The sequence below is a fragment of the Anopheles arabiensis genome, chromosome 3 (genome assembly GCF_016920715.1).
Source record: "Anopheles arabiensis isolate DONGOLA chromosome 3, AaraD3, whole genome shotgun sequence".
In the NCBI taxonomy this organism is placed as follows: Eukaryota; Metazoa; Arthropoda; class Insecta; order Diptera; family Culicidae; genus Anopheles; species Anopheles arabiensis.
In genome coordinates this window covers 62,061,326-62,085,365 of record NC_053518.1, presented here as the reverse complement: position 1 = coordinate 62,085,365, position 24,040 = coordinate 62,061,326, and the positions used below count along the sequence as shown (strand labels likewise).

Sequence of the window (24,040 nt, the reverse complement as noted above, 5' to 3'; positions counted from 1 at the left end):
GGTAGCGGTTGCGCAGTTCCGGATTGAAAAGACCGCGTCGATTGAGCACCGTGCGCGAGTTTGCCGTTGTTCTGCGCTGCGGTTCGGTCGTCGTTGGACGGGACATCCGTCGTTTCCCTGCTCCAAAACGCACCATTCGACCGTGTGTCCTTGGAGCGGGTGTGGTAGTGGTCGTGGTGGAGGTACTGGTGGTAGTTGTGCTACTATCCATCGTAAAATCACTCTGCTCGGTAGTACTTTCGTCACCGGATTGATCAGTCACAGTGGTTAACTGTTCCTCCAAGCAGCACTGTTCACAATCACTCTCCTCCAACCCATCACTGTTCACTGTGGGACAATGCACGTTCGCACACCGGCAGCCACTACGGTACACGTGATCAGTACGCTCCGTTGGCGCCAGTTCATCCACCATCTCAGCAACCGTTACGGGAGCCGCCGTTTCGTTTTCCTCCTCTCCTGCCACATCCTCACAATGGCCACACGTTGCCAATAAACCAAGCGCTAACAAGAATAGTAACCGATAGGACTGCCGCTGCATTTCGTTTTTCGATTGGGCACACGAATGGCTCGTGCGTGCACTGTCGCGTACCATTAAATATAAGACAACTTAACATACGACGAGGTACATCATCATCATCACCCGATGTGATGTGTTCTTCTCCCCCCTCGGGACAAAAGGGGAAACAGGTTCTGCGTTTGGGGTGGTAAAGTGCAAAAGGGATTCCTGTTTTCTTCTGCTCGAGGCCAGCAGGAAAATCGGCGATAGGTTCAAGGCCATCAATGGTGCGCTGCGAAGACGATATCGTCTTCGCGGTGAAACACGTTGCACACCAATTGTAACCGATGAACAGGGAGAGAGAGGGATAGAGCGAGCGAGAAAACATGCAATTTTATCATCGGTCCCACCCCACCGAGCCCATCACTCGGGGAGGCAGAAATGGGATTTTGTTGCGATTGCGAGATATGAATGATGGAAGATTAACACATTCGTCTTGCTTTACTTACGCGTGCGCGCGGGTCTCGTTCGTGTGCTGGGTACATTTCCGGCAACATCGTTACGATTCGTTTTGCAAGCTTGTTAAACGGTTGTTTGGATTGTTTTTTCTTTGGCTGAAGTTCGGGTTTGCATGTGCAAAAATCGATTTAATTAACTGGGTGGCAACCTCTCCTCCTCTACGACATGAGCAGGCAATTATAGAAATGTATCTTTTTTTCAATTTCCATTCTTACACAAAGTGCAAATAATTAAGCAATGCGATGAGTAATAATGCTCTTAAAGCTGCAGTGAAATCTAGACAAGAGAGGTGTTTTATAATTTTCTTTTAATTTTTTTTAATTATCTCCTTTATCCATTTGGAATGTTATACTTGTCTTTTCATACTTTATTGTTAATGTGTTCGTGTTGCTGCTAAATCTTGGTAATATATTCGTTTTTAATTTACCATTAAAAAGCTAATACTTATATCTTTTCTTTTTTTCGCTTATTTTGCTGTTCAATTGTCACTGCTATTTAGCCATTCGTTTGGGCTTGAAATCAATACATAGCCAATGAAAGTTGGATCGTTCTCATGATACAGTCATCAACTCGAACGACGATGTAACAAAACATGCCCCCGTGATGGGTCTGAGCCCCGAATGGACCAATCCCCCCATACGTTGAATAATTAAGTGGATTTGATTTATTTATACGCCATCGCCCTGAACTTCTACGCGTCATTTGAAGAAGGATCGAGAAAATTCGACCGACCTTCTAATAACCTCTTCTCTCCACATTTCATCATGTATGTAATAATCTAAAAATCGATAGATACAGCAATTGCAGGTTTGATTTCTTTCAAAAACAAATCGCATTTTTTGTACGCATCGTTTTGTGGTGGTTTGGGTGAAAGAAATGATTTTATTTCTTTTTTTCTTCTATATATTAATTTATGATCTTTGCACATCTGCCCTTTCAAGTCGCTCATTTTAACGATTTTAATTGGGTAAAATAAAGAAATGCTTTAAATCATTAACAAATCATTAAACTATCAGAAGGATTGACAAGCTTTGTACGTGATGCTGAGAACTTAGTGCATTTATTCTACCACAGAGATCCTTAAACTTTTAAACAATGGTACAATCTACGGCTCCGCTTACGTTCCTACACTTAGTTACGTGTACAGCGTTACACTGTAGCCCTTCTCTTCTATCTATATAATTAAGCATTAGAACGAACGAAAACAACGCTAATATTAAACGGTAACTGACTTTATACTTTGTACATGGGGGTGGGGGACAATATAACAAAACAGTTCGACAGGGCATCGATTACGGGCGGGGGGGGACGCTCACTCCAGAATCGGAAACAGTGGGTCCAAGTTCCAGAATGTGTTGAAATCGTCGCACAGCTCGTAATCGAGTGACATCGTGCTGGGATCGGTGGGCGATATCGTATCGCAAGCAATCGAGGCGGGTGTTGGCGATCCGACCGATTCGTACCCGGCATCGGACACGCTCGAGAACCCACCGGGACTCTTGAGCGGTTGGGGTGCGATCGGGGACAGCAGATCCTGCAGCGGCGAAGGTGGCCTGATCGTGATCGGTGCAAGTGGGCAGAATGGTTCCGACGGGAGGGCCGACGTTGGACTGTTTTCTTCCATCAGGATCTCCACCTCCTGCTGCTGCTGCTGCTGCTGCTCCTGCTGATCTACCAGAACTAACTCCTCGCTTAATGCTACGGCCTCACCGTCCTCCATGCAGGTGACTGTCGTCGTTTCGCTGACCTGTTCCTGATCTCCCGCCAGTACAATGGTAATGCAGTTCGTTTCGTTGTCGTACGTACCGTAGAGTGTATCACTGCAGCCGTTCGGTAGGATTGGGGCGGGTTGGTGGTGCTGCAGGGTTGTCGCAATCGACCCTTCCAGCTCATCCCGCTCTCTCTTGGGCTGAATAGTCACTACCGGTGGCTGTGCTGGTGCTGCTGCTGCATCGGAGTGCTCGTAAAACGGCGACTTGCTGTAGTTGTGCGTGGTTAGTATTAGGCGATTTCCCGTAGGGGTCTCCGGTCGACCGGATTCCAGGAGTTCTGGTGCGGGCCCCACCACTGATCTAGACAGGCGCTGGCCGGTGCGGTCGCCTTCGGCATTAGCCGGGCGGCCTGCTCGATCAATGTCTTCCAGGTCTGCGCCGACACCTGCGAGCAGGCTTTCGGCAAGCTCTTCGAGCTGGGACACGTCGAAATCTTCGAACATGTCTTGTAGAGCAGGCAGATGGCAATGATCTTCCAGAGGGCTGCCAGACGCGGGTCGCTGTTCGCCGTCGAGGGGAGTGTCGTTTGCGCTTCCGCCGGACCGCACTTGTACAGTCCCTGCTGCTGAGGGCATCGTGGGGATGCTGCTGATCCCGTTTGGCGCCCGGCAGTAACGCAACCCACACTACCCTTGACGACGTCATCTTCCTGCGGTTCCTGCTTCACCTTCTGGTCTTGGTGCTGCTGCTGCTGTTGCAATTCCTGTGCCAGCAAGCGCTTCTGCAGATCCTCGAACCGTCGCTCCAGGTCTAGATACTTGTCGTACATGGAGCTCTTCTCCGTGTCCAGTGCGCTGCACCGGTTTTGCAGCTGCTCGATCTGTTCCGACTGTTCCTGGATCGTCTTTTCCATTTCTTCCATTTTGGCCTTCTTCCGGTCGCGCGACGTCTGGGCTGCGACACGGTTTTTCAACTTTCTGATATGGGGAAACAGAGTGAGAAATAATTGGAAAGTGAGAGAGTGATAAATAAGGATAGGTGAGAGGGGGGAAATCGTGCGGGGGTGATGCTGGGACACTTACTTCCGTTGAATCTTCTCCTCCCAGGTGAGATGATCGAGGCGGCGCTTCTTGCCGCGTACGATAAACTCATCCATCGAGGAGGATTCGTCGTCGGAGGCCACCGACGACGGAGCAACCGAGGCGGGCCGTTTGGCCAACGGTTTGACCGGTGTTATGCTGGTCGGCGGTTTGGCCACCACCGCCGGAGCCACGTTAATGGGGATGTACTTGGTCGGTACGGTGATAAAGATTGGGGTAGCCATGATGGTGGTGGGTGGTGATGATGACGATGTTCTAGAATTTTCACCCTGCGAGTCCAGGGGGTGGTGCCACGTTGGCGCACCGAAAGAGATGAATCCAAAGGTGATGTGATGATACAAATCACGGAAAGTAGGACACTTTGAACCGTGAGATACGTTTTCCGCTTTACACCATCATCCTGCCATCGTTTCTTCTGCTTCCACTTTTATAAAAATTGCGTTCCTTTACTGAATGGCTTTCTTTGTTTGTGTAGAACCTGACTCACTCACTGGAGGTCACTCGCACTTTTCACTTCTTTTCCGTTGGCTTGCTTGAATGGATGTGCTGGAAACCGCACACCATGCCGTTGCTTTTCTTTTATACCGTTTGCCTCTCCTTTTGCTCGAGGAACCCGCGAAGGGCGCTAGGAGGAAAAGTTTTCTGATGAAACAACCATGCAAGCGTTGCACTAGTGTGAATGGGCTACTGCAAAGTGTAGGGAATTCCACCCCATCAAGCTGCGCATTTTGTGGACCTCGTATGTGGTCGCTTCTGATTGGTGGAATGCCGCAGTGCTGCCAGCACAGTAGTGTGTCGTTTATTTCGTTTGTTTAATTTCAAAATTATTATCATTTGATGAGATTGGTGCATTTGAAGTATTTTTTAAATAATTCAATTAAATTTTTAGCACCAAAATTAATATACACCGTCTCTCGCAGCGTTATTTTTGAGCTATAATAAATAATCCGTTACAACATTTAAAATGTTCGTTCGATCTGGCAGCACGGAACGGCACAATTTTATAAATTGAGCAATCTGGCAACCGTGCCAAAGCTGGTTGACAGCTGTCGCGTGTGACATAACAAAATACGAAAATTAAAATCACAACAAAGAACGAAAGTTGCAGCGTTTTTTGCACCGACCGGTCGTGTGTTTCTTCATCCTTTCGTCGTAATGCACGACATTGGGATGGCTTTGCTGTTGCTGCGAAGAATCCGTATCGGTTCAGCACCATTCCTGGGCCTGCAGCACTGCCAGCGGTGCTTTAGTGCCCGGTTGTCAGAGAATGTAACCAACGAGAGTGGAACGGAGCAGTCGAACGCACCTGCGGACAGCAATAGCGCGGAACGGCTCATCAAAGTGGCCATCGTGGGAATGCCAAATGCTGGCAAAAGTACACTGATTAATCGATTGATAGATCAACGAGTAAGTTTTACAGGGGAGAGTTATTCCTTTCATGAGATTTTTACTAAGCTGGCATGTTCTTTTTCCATCCCACAGGTCTGTCCTGTGTCGGCCAAGGTGCACACCACGCGGAAGGCCTCGAAGGCTATCCACAGCAAAGCAAACTCGCAAGCAATCCTGTTCGACACACCGGGGCTCGTCGGTAGCCGGGAAATTAAGAAGCACCAGCTGGACACACAGTTTGTGTCTGCGTGCCGGCATGCCATCCAACATTCGGCCCTAATTGGTGTTGTGCACGATGTGTCGAACTCGTGGACACGCCACGCGCTCAGCCCGGTACTGTTGCGTGTGCTGGAAGAGTACGCCCACATACCGAGCTTTCTGATACTGAACAAAATCGATACGTTGAAATCGAAGCGCATCCTGCTGGACATTGTGCGAAACCTGACGTGCGATCAGCTGGCAAGCATCCGGAACTACGGTCCGCCAACTAGGCGCCGGAAGAGCAGGGATGCTGGCGCTGAAGAGAAGGCACCAAGCGACGGTCTGGAGGGGAAAGAGATTACATCTCCATCGCGGGTGGAAGGATGGCCCCATTTCACGGAAATATTTATGGTCTCCGCCATGACCGGCGATGGGCTGCGGGAGGTAATGTCGTTCATACACGCGAACGCGAAACAGCAGCCGTGGGAACATCTGCCGGACGAGCACACGGACCAGCCGCCGGAACAGCTGATCGTGCAGAGCGTTCGGGCCCGGTTGCTCGATTTTATGCCACAGGAGATACCGTACCTGCTGCAGACGGAGCTGGAGTACTATGAGGTGGTGGGGGGTCGGATACTGGCCAGCACCATCGTTACCTGCCCGAACGACCGGATAGCTCGGCTGGTGTGCGGCGAATCGAACGGGAAGCTGCGCCAAATCAACGAACAGGTAACGTCGGATCTGATCGAAACGTTCGGCATGCCCGTGCTGCTCACGATAACGACACGGGTGCGCAACAAAGAGTCGAAATCATAAACAGAGCTGCCCCGGGGTGGGGGTGAGTTTGTGTTTATGATGTGGTTGCTTTGTGGTTTTCGGTTCACTTAGAAGAGGGAGTTTGTACGCTAATATTGGGATGGCGTTTGCAGGTTTGCAAGTTCACTTAAATGAGAAATGCATCAAAGTGAAGCAACTTTGTGACCGTTCGTTTTTGCCTGTGTTTGTGGCTGACTAGTAACTGCACAAGTCTTCAATTTGATGCGTTTTACATTCTAAAATGAACTGCTGTAGGTCAAGACGTTATAAGGCTCTCAATGCGCTCCAACCACATGGTCAATAAAACTAAGGAACTGCTTAAAAGCAGGATGTAGATGTTAAAATACCTTTGATGCAGAAACATTTTTCAACAAACAATCAAATATTGAGAAAAAAAAGAATAATAAAGAGAAAGAGAACAAAAAGAGAAAAAAGAGAATAATTTCCATGCCAATACCCTTTTAAACGCATTTGGGGGCGCATTCGGTCCACTATTTAACAAACGTCGACTCTCTAGCCCTCCCCCCCCTCCTCCATTTAACGCATTAAAGGAGTCCGGTTGATCCCGTACTTGTGCACGCACCGCCCGGATAAACTGTTTACCCAATAGAGGCGACTCAACGATTTTCAGGAAATCCCTCTTCAGTCGGCGTGCTTCCTCAACATAGCCAGAAAAAAAGGTACGCAAACACTCATGCGTGAAAATTTACGCCAAACCGGAGTGTACTCCACAACGCAAACTGGCAGCTGGCGGGGGACAGTGTCATCTCGCGCATGCAATTTGCTCAGACCCATCTTGAAGTGTTTTACTGCTCATCCATCCAGCATTATGCCAAGCTTGGAAAGTGGGGACCGGGTCACAGGGTCGTTAAATCCATTCCGGCGCCAAACCAAAACGGAACACCCAAAGCTGCAAACCGTGTGGTTGTATCGAACATTTCCAACCACACGGGATATGGATTTCAGAGCCTCAAAACTACCCCTTACCCGCTTGCGACGCGAACGCTCTGTAAAAAAGGGAAAACCCTGACATTCGTTTGCTTTAAAATGTAGGGCTTTAGCATCCCTAATAAGCTCACCCTGTAGGGCGGGTTTGTTGTTGTTGTTGTTGCTCTGATTTTCTACATAAATCGAACATTCAGACCCGAGCGCGCGCGCTCTCCAACAACAGGACACAGTGTGGGGGATGTGTAAAGCGCATTGAAGTCGAAACAAAAACGGTCGACCGTCGCCAGCAGTCGAGCGTTCGTTCTGGTGACCCTTTTTTGCTGCGTGTGTAATAGCGCCCTGCTTACGGTCAAGTGCGTTCCAGCGTCCAGCACGGGCTATGCTACCTTGTCGGGTTTTTTTGCTTGCAAGAACCATACACCGTGTTCGATCCTTTCCATGCGGTGCGCTGGCCATCATCGGGACTTCAAAAAGCTTTCGTCGAAAAATCAAATCCAACCCTGCCTGCTCATAACATCGGCTCGACTGACCATGTGCCTTTGCTTCAAGCGCAACAGGCGTGTGCGTTCGCGCCATTCCCGAGCGTACGCAACGGTCGGGCGCAAAGGTCTCCGAACGCAAAAACGACCACGCCGACCACGACGACGACGACGGACGATGTTGATGATGATGATGATGCTGTTGCTGCTGTTGATGACGGTTGTTTGCCCGTATCGGAATGATTGGGGGGCTTACCCGATAGGATGGCTGGCGCTGCCTTTTAAGAGTGCCGTTCGGTGCCGGTGGTGCTTCAGTCTGTTCGCAACGGTTCGAGCAGCAGGTCGCAAACGCATCAGCAACTGTTACGCACGAACAGGTACCCCACAACCCGAGTGTCCTTTTAGTGCTGCTTCCGGATCCGGCATGGTTAGCAGCTGCCGGAAGGAACATTCTTGTGCTCAGTGCTGTTTCGGGACGCAACCGAACAGGTTGCCAGTGACAGAAGCAGCGGACTTTGGATGGAATTGTGTGATTTTGTGTGTGATTTTATTAGTTGAATTGTTTAGTTTGTGGTTTGATACAGAGATAAAACAGAATTTCAAGTGACTTTATACAATTTTTGTGAAGCTCATACTGTAGAATAGTGATACAAGCCGAGAGAAAGATAGTGAATGTTTTATACATTGAGAAATCGTTAGATTTTAGAATTTGGAACACAACATTCTTAGTTCCTTCTTCTAAGGGCTCTTTTTGATGTATATAATAGCTCATAATTTATTTTTCCGTTAGGTTAAGCTAGATTAAATTAACAAAAGGCAAAAGCCTTACATTGTTTAAACCTAAAAGAAAAAGCTAAACTATCTCTTGACAAATTTGAACTTGGCGATGAAAAGCGATGGCGCTAAGTCTCGCCATCTCTTATCTTATAATTATATAAAATATTTAAAATAAACAAATTTAATAATAATATAGTATTTGGAAGCTTTTTAAGTTCAATTGTAAAATTTGAGGCTTTAAAATTCTTTAATTTTTTTAATTGATCAAATTACCTAGTGAGAATATCAGATTCTTCTCTTCAAATTCTATTAATTGTACTTTTGCTCGGTTGTGCTTGTTTTCAAGCTATTTTATTATATTTTTACTTAATTTCTTTTCATTATTTATCCGTTTTTATACAAACGTGATTATAATTCATCATTTATAAATTATATGTTGTTTTATTTGACTATTTGATCTGCCGACGGCACTTTCATGCTAGTTTACACGTTTTTAAGCATTGGTTTAAACAAATTGCTATTCCGAAGACCTTTTTTGCTGTTTTGTTTTATCTTCTTGTCATATTTATTATTTGTTTAGCTTTCTTTAAATTTTAAACCAATTAGTCATACATACTTTCTTTTTCTGTGTGTTAACACTTCTAACGCGTGCTTTCATAATCGCGTCCTGATAGTGGCTGATAGGGGTCGACAGGGGATATAGATAGGTTTACCAGTTGAGTTTCGCGGTACTTAAAGTGTCCACGCAAACGATTGGCAAACAGTAGCGAACTTGAAACTTACTCTCCTAATGCGTGGTTCGTTGTGACAAAACGGCGTGCGTGCCGAGGCAACACTATTTTTTCTTCTGTTCCAATGTGTTCAACGCGTTCCGCCGGTGCTAACGTGTAGATGTGTTTCTTTTCTTTTCATTCCGTGTATCTCAGTATGAACAATGTTAGTGCACCTATGAGCCTGGTAATGTGGTAGGGATCGTTTCGCCGGAAGAGAGTATGTGGATTGGTAGCCCCAGCCACGGTGGATCGAAGATAGACCTGGAAGGACAGCAGTTTAGCGTGTGGAACTGAAAATGGGTTTGGCCTTTTTTTCGGCCTGTCGTCGGTTTCGGTGTTGGATCGGGGCGTAAAAATTGGTGCAAATAGTGCGAGTGTGGTGATTAAGTGGTGATTAATTTGTTGACGCAAGTGTGCAAAAATAACCATTTTGGTTCCACGCCGGACTGGCCAGAAGAGTACAACAGCAAAGGAATCCTTCCGAACGCGCAGACGGCGGTAGGAGGAGGGACACTTGTTGGTCGCCCGATCAACAAACGGCCCCAGACATATTAGGGGTGTGTTGTCTTTGAGGTTGTGTGGCTCTGTTGGTGCGGTAGCGGGGACAAACCCATCGGACCTGGAGCATCGGAAGACTTCGGCTGGAGACGAATGTGTCGTGGCTCTTAGCAACTTTCAATTAATGGTATGTTTGTTTTTTGATAATTAGAATTCAAACGCTCCTTCACTGTTCATGTATTTTAGAAACGGTTGTTTTAGCGACACATTGTTTTATTTGCACTAATTAAAACATAGCCATTCGCTTCTCTGCACGGTGCAAGAACCGAAGAAGCCAGTTTGAAGTGAATTACTTTTGCAAACAGCTCTAATTGCATTGCAAACATATCGCAAACCTTTTCGGTTCCGTAGCAAATGAACTGAAACTGATAAAACATTTTAAAACATTTACATTATACTCACACGCGCGTGCGAGCGTTAATTGTCACTTGACAAAATTAGTTTGCCGTCGGTTGGCGGTGGCCAGTTGCTCAGGGTGTTGAAGATTTCGCATTTTTCTAATTAACACACACATGGCATGTAAATATCGACATGTTTTTTTTTGTTGTTGTGCAGATTGTACTGTGCGCGTTCGGATCGTTTGCTAAATTGGATAAATTGGTTTGGTGAGAAATGGAAACATACACAAAAAAAGAAGAAATGCTACGATTTGGCACGATCATTACGACCGTTGAAGAAATTTGGACTGATCAAATCGTTTTTAATTGCAACTTTATTAAACGTTTCTGTTAATTGCACTGTGAACCAGTTTGAATGTTGAGATAAATGTGAATTTATGCTGCTGATAGTGGCTGCGGTGCTTTGGAATGTGAGATTCGGTCTTTTAGACTATCTTTAAATTGTTTTATTTTCTATCAACAGTTCATTGAATGTGAATCATTTCGGAACGATGGAATTTTGGGGTAAATGGATAATATCAATTCTAAAGGGTGAAATGTAAAGATGTCTAGAACGCTTATCATAAAATTTTATAATGGAAATGTTTTGTCCCCGAAAGCTAAGCTTTACATTCATAAACAAATAATTTATAACATCGATTAAAAAAAAGTCCCAGTTGAATGTTTTTTAATTGCAAATATATCAGTACATTACATTAATTTTTTGTAGATAACGGGGAAAAAACTAATAAAGACAATAATGCTGACGCATATCAATTTATGTAATGTAATATTTTATTGATCAACGAATGATCATCAACGATCTGTCCAGTGATATGTAATAATTGGTTTTAAATAAAAAAATATATGAAAAACACGATAAAATGCAAACAAAACTTGAAACATCAAAAAAGAGCATTGAAAGCAGCATAAAATAACCTAAGTTAACATAAGCGTAACAATAAAAGACACATTTTATTAGTAGGCTTGTTGTATGTAGATTACTCACGCAGTTATGGTTAGCAAATTAGATAAACAATAGACATAACCATCAAACATTTATCGACCATTATCCAAAGACAAATCAGATTTAATTATTTGGTTAATGAATATTTTCTCTTAGTTCTTTCTGTGTTCCATACAGAATTCCATGTTCTGTTATACAGAATTCTAGTTTGAGATCGAGTTGGGTTTACTAATGCTAAGGAATGTATGTTTCTTTTTAAGTAATGTTTGGGTAATACATAAATAGTGATAATTTTCTTGAAACGGTTCATATTTCAGTGTCTAATAAATCAGTAAAAAATTCAATTGGATGTATACGAAATATTTAAAAAATATACGTCTATTTCCTTTGCCTTTGCCTAAGGGTTTGGCATAATTCAAATAACGTTAAAATTTAGTTCAAAAGTATTATCATAGTCAATTATCTTACCATATATTTATGAAAAATGCATTACATAAAACTATAGAGATTTGTTGTTGAACATCATAACATTTTGCAATAATTAATATGTATTTTTTGTACTACTTGTGGTGGTCGAAAATTGTGTGTACCATACAGCATGGTGTGTAACGTAGGCAAATCAAAACGAATTCAATCCTTCAAACTTCATACGTTCGATAGGAAAGACTAACTAAATTTTTGAATGTTTTTGATTGAAACTCTTTGAGCACACATTCAATAATTACAATGCATGAAAAACTGGAAAAGATGGAAACCTTACTATACAGTTACTCTGTATCGAGTTTCTAGTAAACGCAATCAGTAAGATGTATCTGTTAGTTGGATTTGGTAATTGTTAATTATTGAATGATAAATAATTATCTACTGTGTTGTAAGCAGTAACAAGCAACTAATGCACAATTTAGAATGAAGATAATAATTTAATTAAATAATTAGTCTTCAGAAAATAGAATCATCTGAATCTAAGAAGAAACATGAAGGAGGTTATTATAACACTGAAGAAATGCAAAACCGCTTCTAATTTTCCACTATTTTTTATTCGCAAAGTACGACACGGCAGTATTACATGAAAAAATCAGCCACATGCATCAGAAAGTAGCTGAAAAATGTTCAAGCTAAAAACCATAGGAAAACCATAGCCATATAAATTTGTTTCGATCACAACTCATCTGCTCTCGTTTCGTTTAATATACAGTCTGAACATTTCAACGTTTAAGCCTTTTAACTGTTGCAAGAATTAACAGGGAGCTCTTACTAGTCTTCCCATTGTGCTATTTTATTCTTTAATGTCCATGTCTGTGTAGAACAAAAGCAACGTGTCTTAAGTGCATATTTCAGCGGACATCAATCATTCCTAGGCGCCGACGTGACGAAACTGATTCACCATCAAATTACTTTGCATTCACCACAGTTCAGTCATGGCCGATCCGTGCTAACCTAATCAAAAGCTGTCACCAAAAAACAATTGGACAAGATTTGACCTTTCGTTCGTCACTGGACTGACTGACTGAGTGACTGACTGACTGAGTGATGTGAATGAAGACTCGTGAAATACTTTAAGCATCGCAGATTCATTAATCGGTTTCGGGTGGTTGTTGTTGCTAGTTAGAATGGGTATTCAAATTCCTGTGCTGCGGAAGAGGACAATAGCTGCTGGATGGAGCTCAGGGCAACAACTCGACACTAATTGATTTATTTTGATATATTTGACGCCAATAAATGATTGGCCATGATATGGTTGGTGTAATAGGAATAAAAAGAAAACATTAGTATGATCACTTTCATTGGGCATATCGGCAGTTTAATTCCAAAAAATCCCTGCTTTTCATGGTAATACACTACCGGAACATGCGTGTCTATCGGTTCAATTTCCCCGCTAACCAGTTCCGTACGAAAGCTACCACTTCCAATGCCAAGGACACACTTCCTGTATACTTCCTGCACGCCATTTCGATCGTATCGCACCTTCGAACCGCCGGGTTGCAAAATTGCATTCGATAGTTAATCACCTTCAAAACTTTCGTTCCCGCCCCGATTCGTTAGACAACTAGCTTGTTCCGGCGTGCTGAGAACTAGAGACTGTGGCGACGGAAGTTATTCCACCGAACGGAGCAGCACGGTGTGGAAGGTTTTGTCTTATCTTGCCTCGAACCCGACGATCGAGCATAACGTGTGCGAGAATCTTCCACCAATCATCGACTGCAACAATTGTTGCCAACGTGGCCACCTGCAGAACCAGGACCTAGGCTAAGCGTCTGACCGTACCTCCGTGTGGCCGGATGTTTCAGGAGTCGATTTTCTCTCAATAGTATAGTTTATCGATTTCATGTAATTCATTTTCCAGTCCCATTGCCATTGCCGTAACCCAATTATGGTAGGCCATCTTCGTTACAGTGTGTTCGTACCGTGTGCCGGGCGGGTTTTGTCGCAGCCTGCAATTACCCGGCACAGTGTTTGTACTGGGACGGCAATAAAGGGCAACAACAGCAGCCGTGAACACAATCCGGGGGTTTTCTTCCCCACCGTTCCCTGCTCGGTAAGGGAGCTTGGTTGGGCAGACGGCAATAAACCATTGCTGGTTCCGGTTCCGGCTCCGAACGCAAATGACTTTTATTATAATGTGTGTATGTGCAACACTGCGGTGAATTTCTATGGCCCGTTTAACGGATGTTAGAATACCTCAAGGGAGGTACGCCTAATGGCGGCGATGCTATTGGATGTAATTTATACGCTTTTTTTATCATCGGTTAAGGTGTTGGATGGGTGTCTTTAAAATGGCTGTTGTTATGCTGAAAATGGACAAACCTTCGCCAGCGTCCATTAATGATACCGGGATTGATTTACAACGCTTCACATTTGTTCTAAACTTTGATCTCAAAACCAGCACTAATGTTCTTCGCTACTCATCGCTCTGTACATTGCTATACTCATGCTTATTCTTGCTGGCAAGGTTTAGATTACATTAATCTACTCCTTTATTATCCTCTCTGTGTGTTTGTCTCTATCGCTCCTTCGGTCTGTCTTCGTATCCCGCGGAACTTCATTCCACTTCCTAGCAATGCAATGCGACGATGGACAATAAGCGTGAGCCTTAAATTACGATCCGGGTTTAATTTGAAATCTCACTTTTCTTCGTTCTACGCAAATCTTAAAGAAACGAGTTATCCCTGGAACGAATGATAGTATCACGAGTATAAAAAAGGTGAAATTATGTAAAGAACGTTTGAATTGGGAGCAAATGTGTTGGAGCATCCTTTTATTTGCATTGCATTAGTTTAAAACGTATCTTCTCAGGCACAGACTTATAGCGAAACAGCTTGAATGTTTTGGAACGAAACCAAAATATTAAGTTTGGTTTAAACGTTATGCATTATAACGGTATTAAGAAATTATGTTTATACCAAATTATTTTTATTGTTGCTCCTTAGACTGTTTCATTACATGTTTCAAAAATTATTAACATTACATGTTTCAAAAATTATTAACAGCAACCATCGAAATCTAATGATCCTTCTCAAAATTCAAATAGTTTGCACTTTCAATTAGGTATTGATTTATCCACTTTTTTTTGAAGATTCGTTTTAAAAGCGAAATAGCTACAAATTATTTTTAAATTATTGGCTAAATATTTAACCTTCTAAAGATCATCGTTAAATATTTTCCAATTGTGTTATGTTTAAAGGAGTGCTTTTAAACCTTTTTTATTGCTTCCGGGACGAGTAGGCAGGAATGCTTTGCTTTCAATATTATATGTCGGTTAGATTTATCAAATTTCATGAAAACACTCAGATAAAATCACTCATTTTAGGATGATATTGACCAACTCCTATTTGCTGTTCATCATTGAATTTTGATTATCTAAGCGCGCTAATCCTTGCAGTAATCGAAAGAAAACGTGTATTTTTTCAAACTGTTAGCCTGTGCTCCAGCTGCAATCTTAAACGTAACTTAAAAATAACATTAAAATTATTTCACCCATATCCAAAATGTACAGTGACGGCCACCTAAAGTCGGACACCTCCTATTTGTTTATTTGTTTATATGACAAAGTAAACCCAACGAATTCATTTGGTTTAATCGGTTAAATATACATATACATAGACAGCTTTTTCATAATAAATAACAATCTACACGTTTACTAATTTCTTAACCGAGCTAGACGTAGACGTTCCCTGAATGGTGGTCTGAGGTATATCGAAGTCAAATAAATCAGCGGTCTGAAAATTTGGTCAGTTTTTCTGCATAATTCCTTAATTAATACAAATAAAAGATGAGAAAACAATTGAATGATAAAGAAATATTTGGATGTGGAGCAGCCTTCAAAACATCCGTTTTTGTGGGTGGTTAATACAACAACAAAAATCATACTTGTGATATCGAGCTTAAACCTACGTGAATATAATATAGGAACATAACTAAAGAATATCCTCAACGATTTGTGAAACATGTTTTCCGATAAGGAAAAAAATAAGTGGTTTTCCGTGAAAAAAGTCTTCCGATAAAGAACTGTCCAGGGTGCCGCAAAGTCAGATAGTAGGTGAAATTATGAGGTGTTCGATTTTAGATGACCGCCACTGTATCTTATTCAACGATGTTCTAAACGAAACACGCTTGCTATTTGTGTTAACGCTCTTTACCATTATACACTTGATAAGCACTTTGTTCGAGCAATAATTGATACTCGCGTCCCAGTTACAAACATAAAATAGCCGCGTCCTAGTTACCGACCGCCTGCAATCAGTAACAAGACCCAAATCTGGTCAAATTTAGCATTTACCAGATTCAATTGCCCTTTACCTTACCGAAAATATCATCCAGACAAAATAAATAAAAAAATAAACGTAAAAAAAACTCACCAAACCATTCACACGACCCCCGCAAACAACACCACCAGAGATACAGATGGAAATTGTTATTATTTCATTTGCATTTTAAATCATACCGTTTAGGCCGCCCGCGGCCGTTGATAATCGCGTTAAGCAAGTGGAGTTTCTCGCAAAGCGGCCGGAACCGATTCAAACCCGAATTCGAAGTCGATCAGCGACACTGTTTGTGCAGTTGTTTTGTGTTCTTACCATTTTCACACTTGGAGTTCGTTAGTTTCGTTTATTTGGTACAATATGGTAGAGCAACAGCGGGCAAAACCTCACACGCGTGTAATCGATACCGCAGCTCACCAACTCATCTGACGTGTTTGGACAGCTTTCTTATCATGACAGACGGCGGGAAAAGAAGAAAGATGCCGCCGAAATGGTTTCAATGCACGGGTTTCGTTTTAAGTAAGCGACACATGGCTAAGTTCAAGTGCGGTTGGAATTAAAATGTCTTGTGAGTTTTTACGCGCTTGTAAACAAAATACCAGTAACGCACAGTAACGTTTCTCTGGAGGAAACGTGAGGCAAACAAATCTACTAAAATAACTTAAAAAAGGCTTGCGAAAAATGAGATAGAACTTTCAAACGGACAAAACATGCACAAGGTATTAATACAAACTAATAACGCCTTAAAAAAAACAATGCGCTGCCATCGTTCTGCTACAAGCCGTTGAGCATCTTTGGAGACGTTATGGCGAAGCAAAATCATCATTTGTAGATGGAGCAGAAAATCGGATTACGGAAACCGAAAAAGCCTCCTTTTAGGAACAAAGTCGGGCCGTGTTGTACATTATTATGGGAAACAAAACCGGAAAAGCAAACACACAAACGAGGCAAAAAGTGGAACATTAAAAAAGGGTTGGATGTACTAAATCAGCAAAATTTGGTTTTAAAGACTGAACGATTGAAGCATGGACCGAGCAGTGTTCGTGTTTGCGCTGTTTGGGATTTCAGGGAAAACAAAAATATAAGTAAAAATGATTGTTTGGAGATATATGAGGTTTATAAAATATGAACGATTTAATTAATTCTAATTCAGCGTCCCAAGTGCAGACGTACGAACGAATGCTCAGCACTATGGCGGCTACTAATACATTATCAACGGATCACTTCAGCGCACTCGCGAATGAGATTAGCAAATAAAATGCTACTGGGATGCTTTACCTTACATTCGTACAAATAGAACAGAACAGAACGGAACCGTTGCCTTGTTTAGCTATCCAAAAGTGAATTATTTTAATTCTCTATGGACTTACTCAAAAAATAAAACCACAAACAATTGTCGCGTGTTTGTCTGTGCCGTGGTGCGGGCGCAGTGAAGACACTATTAAACGAAGCTCAAGCAAGGATTTTACGTCTGTTGAATTGGGATGAGGAGTTTTAAATATTTTTTTGGTAAATTAAATTAAATGAACTTGTAGAACGATTTATGATCTTGATGATGGGGGTTAACATTTTAAAAACTGAAAATTAAAAGAAATGTCTGAAAACATTGAAATACTCCAATAAATAATCTTATGGACAGGCAATCGATTTTAAAACAAAATTTCATATTTTTTTTCTCGTTGTTCTCTGCAAAAAGCAATGTGACTATTTGACCCTGAGCTACTGCAGTGTCCAGCAATCGGTTAGCAGATTTTTTTTTTTGCAAATACATTGATAGATGCGCTTCGGTACGGATATTTTTGGGGCGAAAAAGCCAACGCAAGCATTCGCCAGCGCTTGGTACGAATTTAATTAACTTCTCCCGCTTGGTAATGGATATCGTTCTAGCGTTTCGAAACGACTGGGGTGCGTGCGAGAATTCAATTCGGACATCCGACCATCATCACTGTGTGATTTATCGGGAGGAGGGAAGGCACACAGCACTCAATGTTTGGTAAACAGAAAAGCGAATATTCAAGACCACTCCAAAGAACGGGTGAAAAATGGGTAAAATGGGGTTTAATCGGCTGTCGGCTGGTGTGATGATGGGGCCGAGGGTGTGAATCGAAGTTAATTAGTCGTTTTGAGGTTTACACTCGATTGTTTCCCGCACCTATTCACTGCAATAGGGGTAATTTAGATTACTGATGCCTTATGATCTTTGGATTATGAATGAATGTCACCGATGGGATGGTTCCATAATACGAACTGTGACATAAAATGTGTAACCATTGTCGTCATTTGTTGCAATCGTTTCAACCAGACAAATAACATAAATATCTCCAAAGCGTTATCAAGTCTCGCCAACGGATTCCAATGATACCCCTAAATAATCTATACCGTTCAGCTAGGAGTACTCCAGTGGCCAAGTATTTCAAGTGCTCTAAGACTAGAAGTCCAACGATACGTTATCAACTTTGTTTTTTGCTGTCTTAGAAAACCGGTTATAAAAATCATATAACAAAGATCTCAACTGGAATACAATTTGAAAGAGATCTACATCATTCTTTGGCATAACAATTGATGTCGGTCAAGGCCTGCCTGTACCAATGATGGGCTTAGCTTTCGTGGACTTATTGATTACCATAATCAGTCCTACGTATGGCAGCACGATCTATTTGAAACTTGAACACATGATCGGCATGTATTTTAGTCTTACGAGTTGACGACTGTACCACGAGACTGGCTGTTAATATGGTGCAGATGTTAATATTTGAATAATGACCTAAGTGGTCATTCATGTGCTTGCATATAGGGATTTAACAGTTGTTTTAGTTTTATTTTAGACACTAAATGTAAAACTCTTTGTTATATTTTCTAAAAAAATGTATGAAATAAGTTTTTCACTGCTGTTTTAAAACATTCTAAATGCATTTGATCTTCGATGAAGTTTTAAAACGAAATATTATATTTCATTGCCTGTATTTGTTTTTTTATTCATGAGACAATATTATACACAAAATGTAAAAAGCACCACAATAATTTTAGTCAAACTATTTGCAATAAATTGAAAAGAAATCAATGATGATATTTTTGCGACACATTTTGATGGTCGAGCAAGTTGGACATTTGTGGTCAAGATTTGGAAACAATTTAATCTTTCCAAATGTTATTGTTATTTAACAAATGAGGCATTTTATTCTTCATTATATTGGTTTTAAAGGGTTTTCCAAGGATTTATTTCGTTGTTTTCTAAAACATTGTTGTTGCTTCCTAATATTTTTTCGGTGTTTTCTACGGATTTATTAGACGTTTACCAGAATTTTTGTGATTAAATTGTATTGATGCCCAATCCTACGATACTAATAAATTGTAGAAATGAACCACAAATCTATGCGAAACGATTAATAAATCGTTACACGGGCCCAAAAAATACGGAAACCAACCAATAAATCGTGGGTAACACTATATGCATGCCCTTTTGGACTAAGTGAATCTTAAGTTCAATTAAAATAAGCAATTACAACGTAATTGTATGTTACCAATAAAAAGGGATAATACTGTGAGAACTTTTTTTGAAAAAATACAAGTCAATTAATAGAGTAAAATCAGAGCAGATAATAATTTAAAAAAAATGTAGATTTCTTAGATCTCCTTTTTTAATAACTTGTGAAAGAATTCACAACACACCACAGATTTCAGAAGTTGTATCAAAAGCATCAGAACCGATTGTTGCCCATGTTGCGTCTATTGGATTCAGACATTTTTTTTTTTAATTCTCATACTATGACATTATGCATTATAATGAATTGGCGGTACAATGTTTATATTGATTCATTACCTTACAAGCTGTTTGATAAACATTGCTTCTGATTGCTCAAAATCAATCATTCATGGATTGCCGTGCGAAAAACAAAGGTTGTTCGTTCTGAAGCATGTAGAGTGTAGTCATCACAAACGTTTGTTTGTTTATGACCGTTCCCCGCAGCTTTGATATGCGGTGTGATAATCATAACAACACCGGCTCTTCCTGAAGTACAGATAAGCTTGTTTGAGGTATGATTGACAGCGTACATGGTGTTGATATCATCGAATTTTGAGACGATGTTTGGTTTGGTGCCATGCTGTCTGGATCAAGGTGAAGCAGAAGTCAAAGTCCCCATTTCTCCTGGTAATACAATCATAGAATTACAGCACATACCTCCCAAACAGGTCGCGTGGATAATGAATTTGCGATCAAAAGTACGCCCTTCTACCATCATACGCTCCAAAAGTGTTAAGCAAAGAATTGACCCGATCTCAGTACGGACTAGCAAAAGATACCACGCGCTCAATGAGTCACGCACATTCACCTGAGTGATGAAGCATCTTTTGCGTACAGACAAACCGGTGTATCATTACCGGTCAAAGTCTACCAATGCATGGGCAAGGTTTAGGTGTGAAACACACACTGTGTGTATATTGTCGCACCGCTAGCTCGTTTGATAAGTGTTTATCATTATTGATTATTCAAAATAAAAGTAATCATTCAATTGCGTGCGGGCATTAGTCACCACAGCGTTGCGACCGAGCAATGTTGCACCTATTATATAATGGTGTGGATTTTTTTTTTGTTTTTACTGTTGACTGTTATTACGAGGAATCATGGTTCCCTATTTGAATATTTTTTGCTGCCAAATTATTTCGCACGCAGACCTTCGGGTCAGTTATTGTTTGATTTATTTATTTCCTTTGTTTTATGTTCAAACGGTAGCAAGTAGTTGAGTCATTGTAAGTCAATGGTGACTGGTTCTTTCGCACGATAATATTTGAATGATCAAAATTTTGACGGTGATATTGTTTATTTTTTGCTCTGCTATTAATAAATACTATGAATAAAGCCTATACATGATGGTAGCAAGTCCTACTGTTAACAATACCTGATAGTCGGCAATGGAATATGTAAAAGAACATAGCGATATTGTACCAGTGAAGAAATCGGCGGATCGCATTCCGAATAAATTTCTCGGATGTTAACGATTCTAAGTATTTGCATGGCTGTGCTAGTTGATGCTGTCCAGAGTAGATATTAATGTTCTGGAACAGGACGGACCCAACATCAATAAAGAGCTTTGAGACATATGTGATTTGTTTGCTCTGCTAAAGACTAAGAGCTTGAACGAAAGCTCAACGTCCAACCATACCCCTAGATCTTTCGCAGATGAAGCTTTATCCAAAGAAGTACCACAAAGAGATGAATTGTTTTTTTATAAGATATGCATACAAAATATATACATAAAAGAAAATATAAACATTACTTTTAATATAGTAGTGCTTTAGTTCTTTTAACACTCTTCCCCTTAATAACTGTAGTTCTCTTTTTCATGTTCTCTGTTTTATGTTGAGTTTCAAAATTGAGCAGAAAATTAACAATGTTCTACCATACCAAATAAGCTACCAAAACACATAAGAACAAAGAAACGAGAAAATACTTATATCACTTTAACAGGTTGGCTGATAAGTCCCCGGTCTGACACATAGATGGCGAAGCTAGTATTATATGCATATTATTTTTATATATTACCAACCTTCAATTGATTCGTGTCAAAATTTGACGTCTGTACGTCAATTAGTTTGTGAAACAGAGCGTCTTTTGTCAAGCAACTTTTGTTATTTTGTTGTTCCACCAAGACAACGCACCGTACCACAAGTCATTGAGAACGATGGCAAAAATTCATGAATTGGGCTTCGAATTGCTTCCCCACCCACCGTATTCTCCAGATCTGGCCCCCAGCGACTTTTTCTTGTTCTCAGACCACAAAAGGATGCTCGCAGGGAAAAAAAATTGGCTGCAATGAAGAGATGGTCGCCGAAACTGAGGCCTATTTTGAGGCAAAACCGAAGGAGTACTACCAAAATGGTATCAAAAAATTGGAAGGTCGTTATAATCGTTGTATCGCTCTTGAAGGGAACTATGTTGAATAATAAAAACAAATTTTGACAAAAAAATGTGTTTTTTTTGTTAGACCGGGGACTTATCAGCCAACCTGTTAAGCTGAGAAAAAAAAAATTTCTGTGGGGTTAATTGAATTAATCTTTTTTTTAATATGAAAAATTCAATACATAAAACTTCTTTTGGGTCGAAAGAGCCACCTCCATTTGGGGCATCTATGCCACCATATTTCATGGGCTCGGAGCTATCTAAATATAAACATTGTTTTGGAGTGCAGCGATATGGTGCACTATCATGCACGGATTACGCCTAAGAAGATTAGACCAGTAACTTACATATTGCGGTATAGTTGGTTGTACAAAAGCGTTCTTTGGTGGCTCAAGACATGTAAGAATACATACATTAGTCACGCACGTAAAAACTCAAATTATCTAAGAAATTTGCTTATTTTATCCGGGTGGACGTCTTGCCTCGTACGGGTGGCACTCATGCCCCACAATCCAAAAAGTAACGTCTTTTAAGACCCTTTTTAAAACACTTAGTTTTGTTTGCGCTTTTTTCAAGTGAAACTCATTTATAAGTGAGGAAATATATGTGTACGTTGGGGTTGTACAATATAAACTTTATTTCTATTTATTTTCGCACGTCGTGCACACAGGTAGATTGTTACCGATGAGAAGAGGACGATCGCTCGATTCACCTCATAATATGCGTGGCGCTCTCACGCATTGTCATACATGCGTATCCCTATCTGTAAGCGTGGCGCTCTAACGCATTGTCCTGCCACTCCTATCTTCGTCTCCTGAACGACTCTCCCGTTATCTTTTATCGGTTTAATCTATTATAATTCATATTTTAATCTAATTTAATTAACCCTTGATGTCGCAGAACGGTAGTGATGGGTAATGCTCTGGGGAAGTGGTTTATTATATTTTATTTTCCACCAGCCGACAACACCACAGATGTGAACTGGATATGAGATTTAAAACGGCTTTTAATAAAAAAGTGTTAGTGATTTATAACATACAATGCTTAAGATGACACACTTGTCCCAAATTCCACTATTCGATGTCTTTCTCAAAGATGTTAACTTTGTTGTTCATTTTATAATTAAGATTTTCATTTATTTCACCCAATAACCGCCATGGGTCTAGTTTTGTCATCTGAACTTTAATACCAGTGACTGAATAGTCTAGTCAATCCTATAAGATAGTCAATCCTACGTTTAAAGGAATTCGATTCGTATGAGTTTTGACCCCAGTAAGTCCTTCATATTGAAAATAACACGTTACGGGAACACGGTAGCGAAAAAAACTGACATATTAATAAAAACGTGATATTACTAAAAAATCACTATTTTCTAACCAATAACAGCAACAAAATAACGTTAACAAAATGTGGACAAAAAAGTTTTATCGTGTGCTTAAAAATTATAAAAAAGGTTGTAATACATTTCTAGAATATTGATAACACTTGTGTTTATAATTCATATCAGATTACATTTATTGCTTTTTTGATCTATGATTGCTACAAATTTATGTTCAGAATGTCTCTATCGATGTCCTAGACAGAGAGAAAGAAAAGGCCGAAGAGGCTTTGACTACTGAAGGGAAGTAGCATAGCCTTTTTTCATAAATGTATATATGTTTTATGGTATTACTAGAAAAGCTCTTGTTTGTAGTTGTTCAGCTATTTTGCCTAAGTTTACGAATTTGTCCGTATATTGTCGCCGTTGTGGCCAAGCACTTTAGTATATTAATTTTGAAATGGGAAACTATGCATAAACTTGTTAGGGTTGTATAGAATAGAACTTATATGTAAAAGAAAATTATTTGTTTGATGTGATAATGAAATAGTTTGATAACATAACTTGGGTAATACATAATGTAGCAGATCTATAGCAGATGGATGGGCGTAGCAGTCTTTATTCAACTTGGCGTTAGAGGGTCACATGTGATTCGGGGCGAAGAATTCGAGAAAATACAGGCACCCTTGGTTTGCGGGTCTCTAAATGGCCGAAGCCTATCAAAGGCTTGAGGAAGCAGTGATAAATTGAGTTAAATGTCATCATTTGATGGCATTCGCCTACGTAAGGGTAATATTCAGCACCGAGTATAGCAAGAAAATGTTGCCTGGTTTTTGTATAGTCGAGATAAACCCAAAGGTGCAAATGAAAGGTGCAAATAAATCCCTCCTCTCTGAAAGTGCAAATGTAGCGGGTTTTGTGAACGACCTTGCAGTACTTACACTTCATTGT

General features: G+C 40.9%; 2 protein-coding genes across 2 annotated transcripts; one reads left to right on the top strand and one right to left on the bottom strand.

The window, feature by feature from the left end:
• Window positions 1-1,866: 1,866 nt before the first annotated feature.
• On the bottom strand, window positions 1,867-4,543 carry LOC120901217. The gene is given in 3 exon segments (XM_040308922.1): window positions 1,867-3,320; window positions 3,323-3,704; window positions 3,810-4,543. Coding segments are annotated over 3 exon segments (1,617 nt in total). The 5' UTR covers window positions 4,052-4,543; the 3' UTR covers window positions 1,867-2,327.
• Window positions 4,544-4,884: 341 nt separating this feature from the next.
• Window positions 4,885-6,579, top strand: LOC120903642 (GTPase Era, mitochondrial). The gene is made up of 2 exons (XM_040313186.1): window positions 4,885-5,234; window positions 5,310-6,579. Exons 1-2 carry the CDS (start codon window positions 4,983-4,985, stop codon window positions 6,231-6,233), a joined length of 1,176 nt encoding a protein of 391 aa, XP_040169120.1. The 5' UTR covers window positions 4,885-4,982; the 3' UTR covers window positions 6,234-6,579.
• The last annotated feature ends 17,461 nt before the right edge of the window (window positions 6,580-24,040 follow it).

Excerpts from the sequence above, each read along its gene's own strand:
- LOC120903642 (XM_040313186.1), top strand. The coding sequence starts at position 4,983 with ATGCACGACATTGGGATGGCTTTGCTGTTGCTGCGAAGAATCCGTATC. Across the intron at positions 5,235-5,309 it reads ATCGATTGATAGATCAACGA|GTCTGTCCTGTGTCGGCCAA; the intron begins GTAAGTTTTACA and ends TCCATCCCACAG.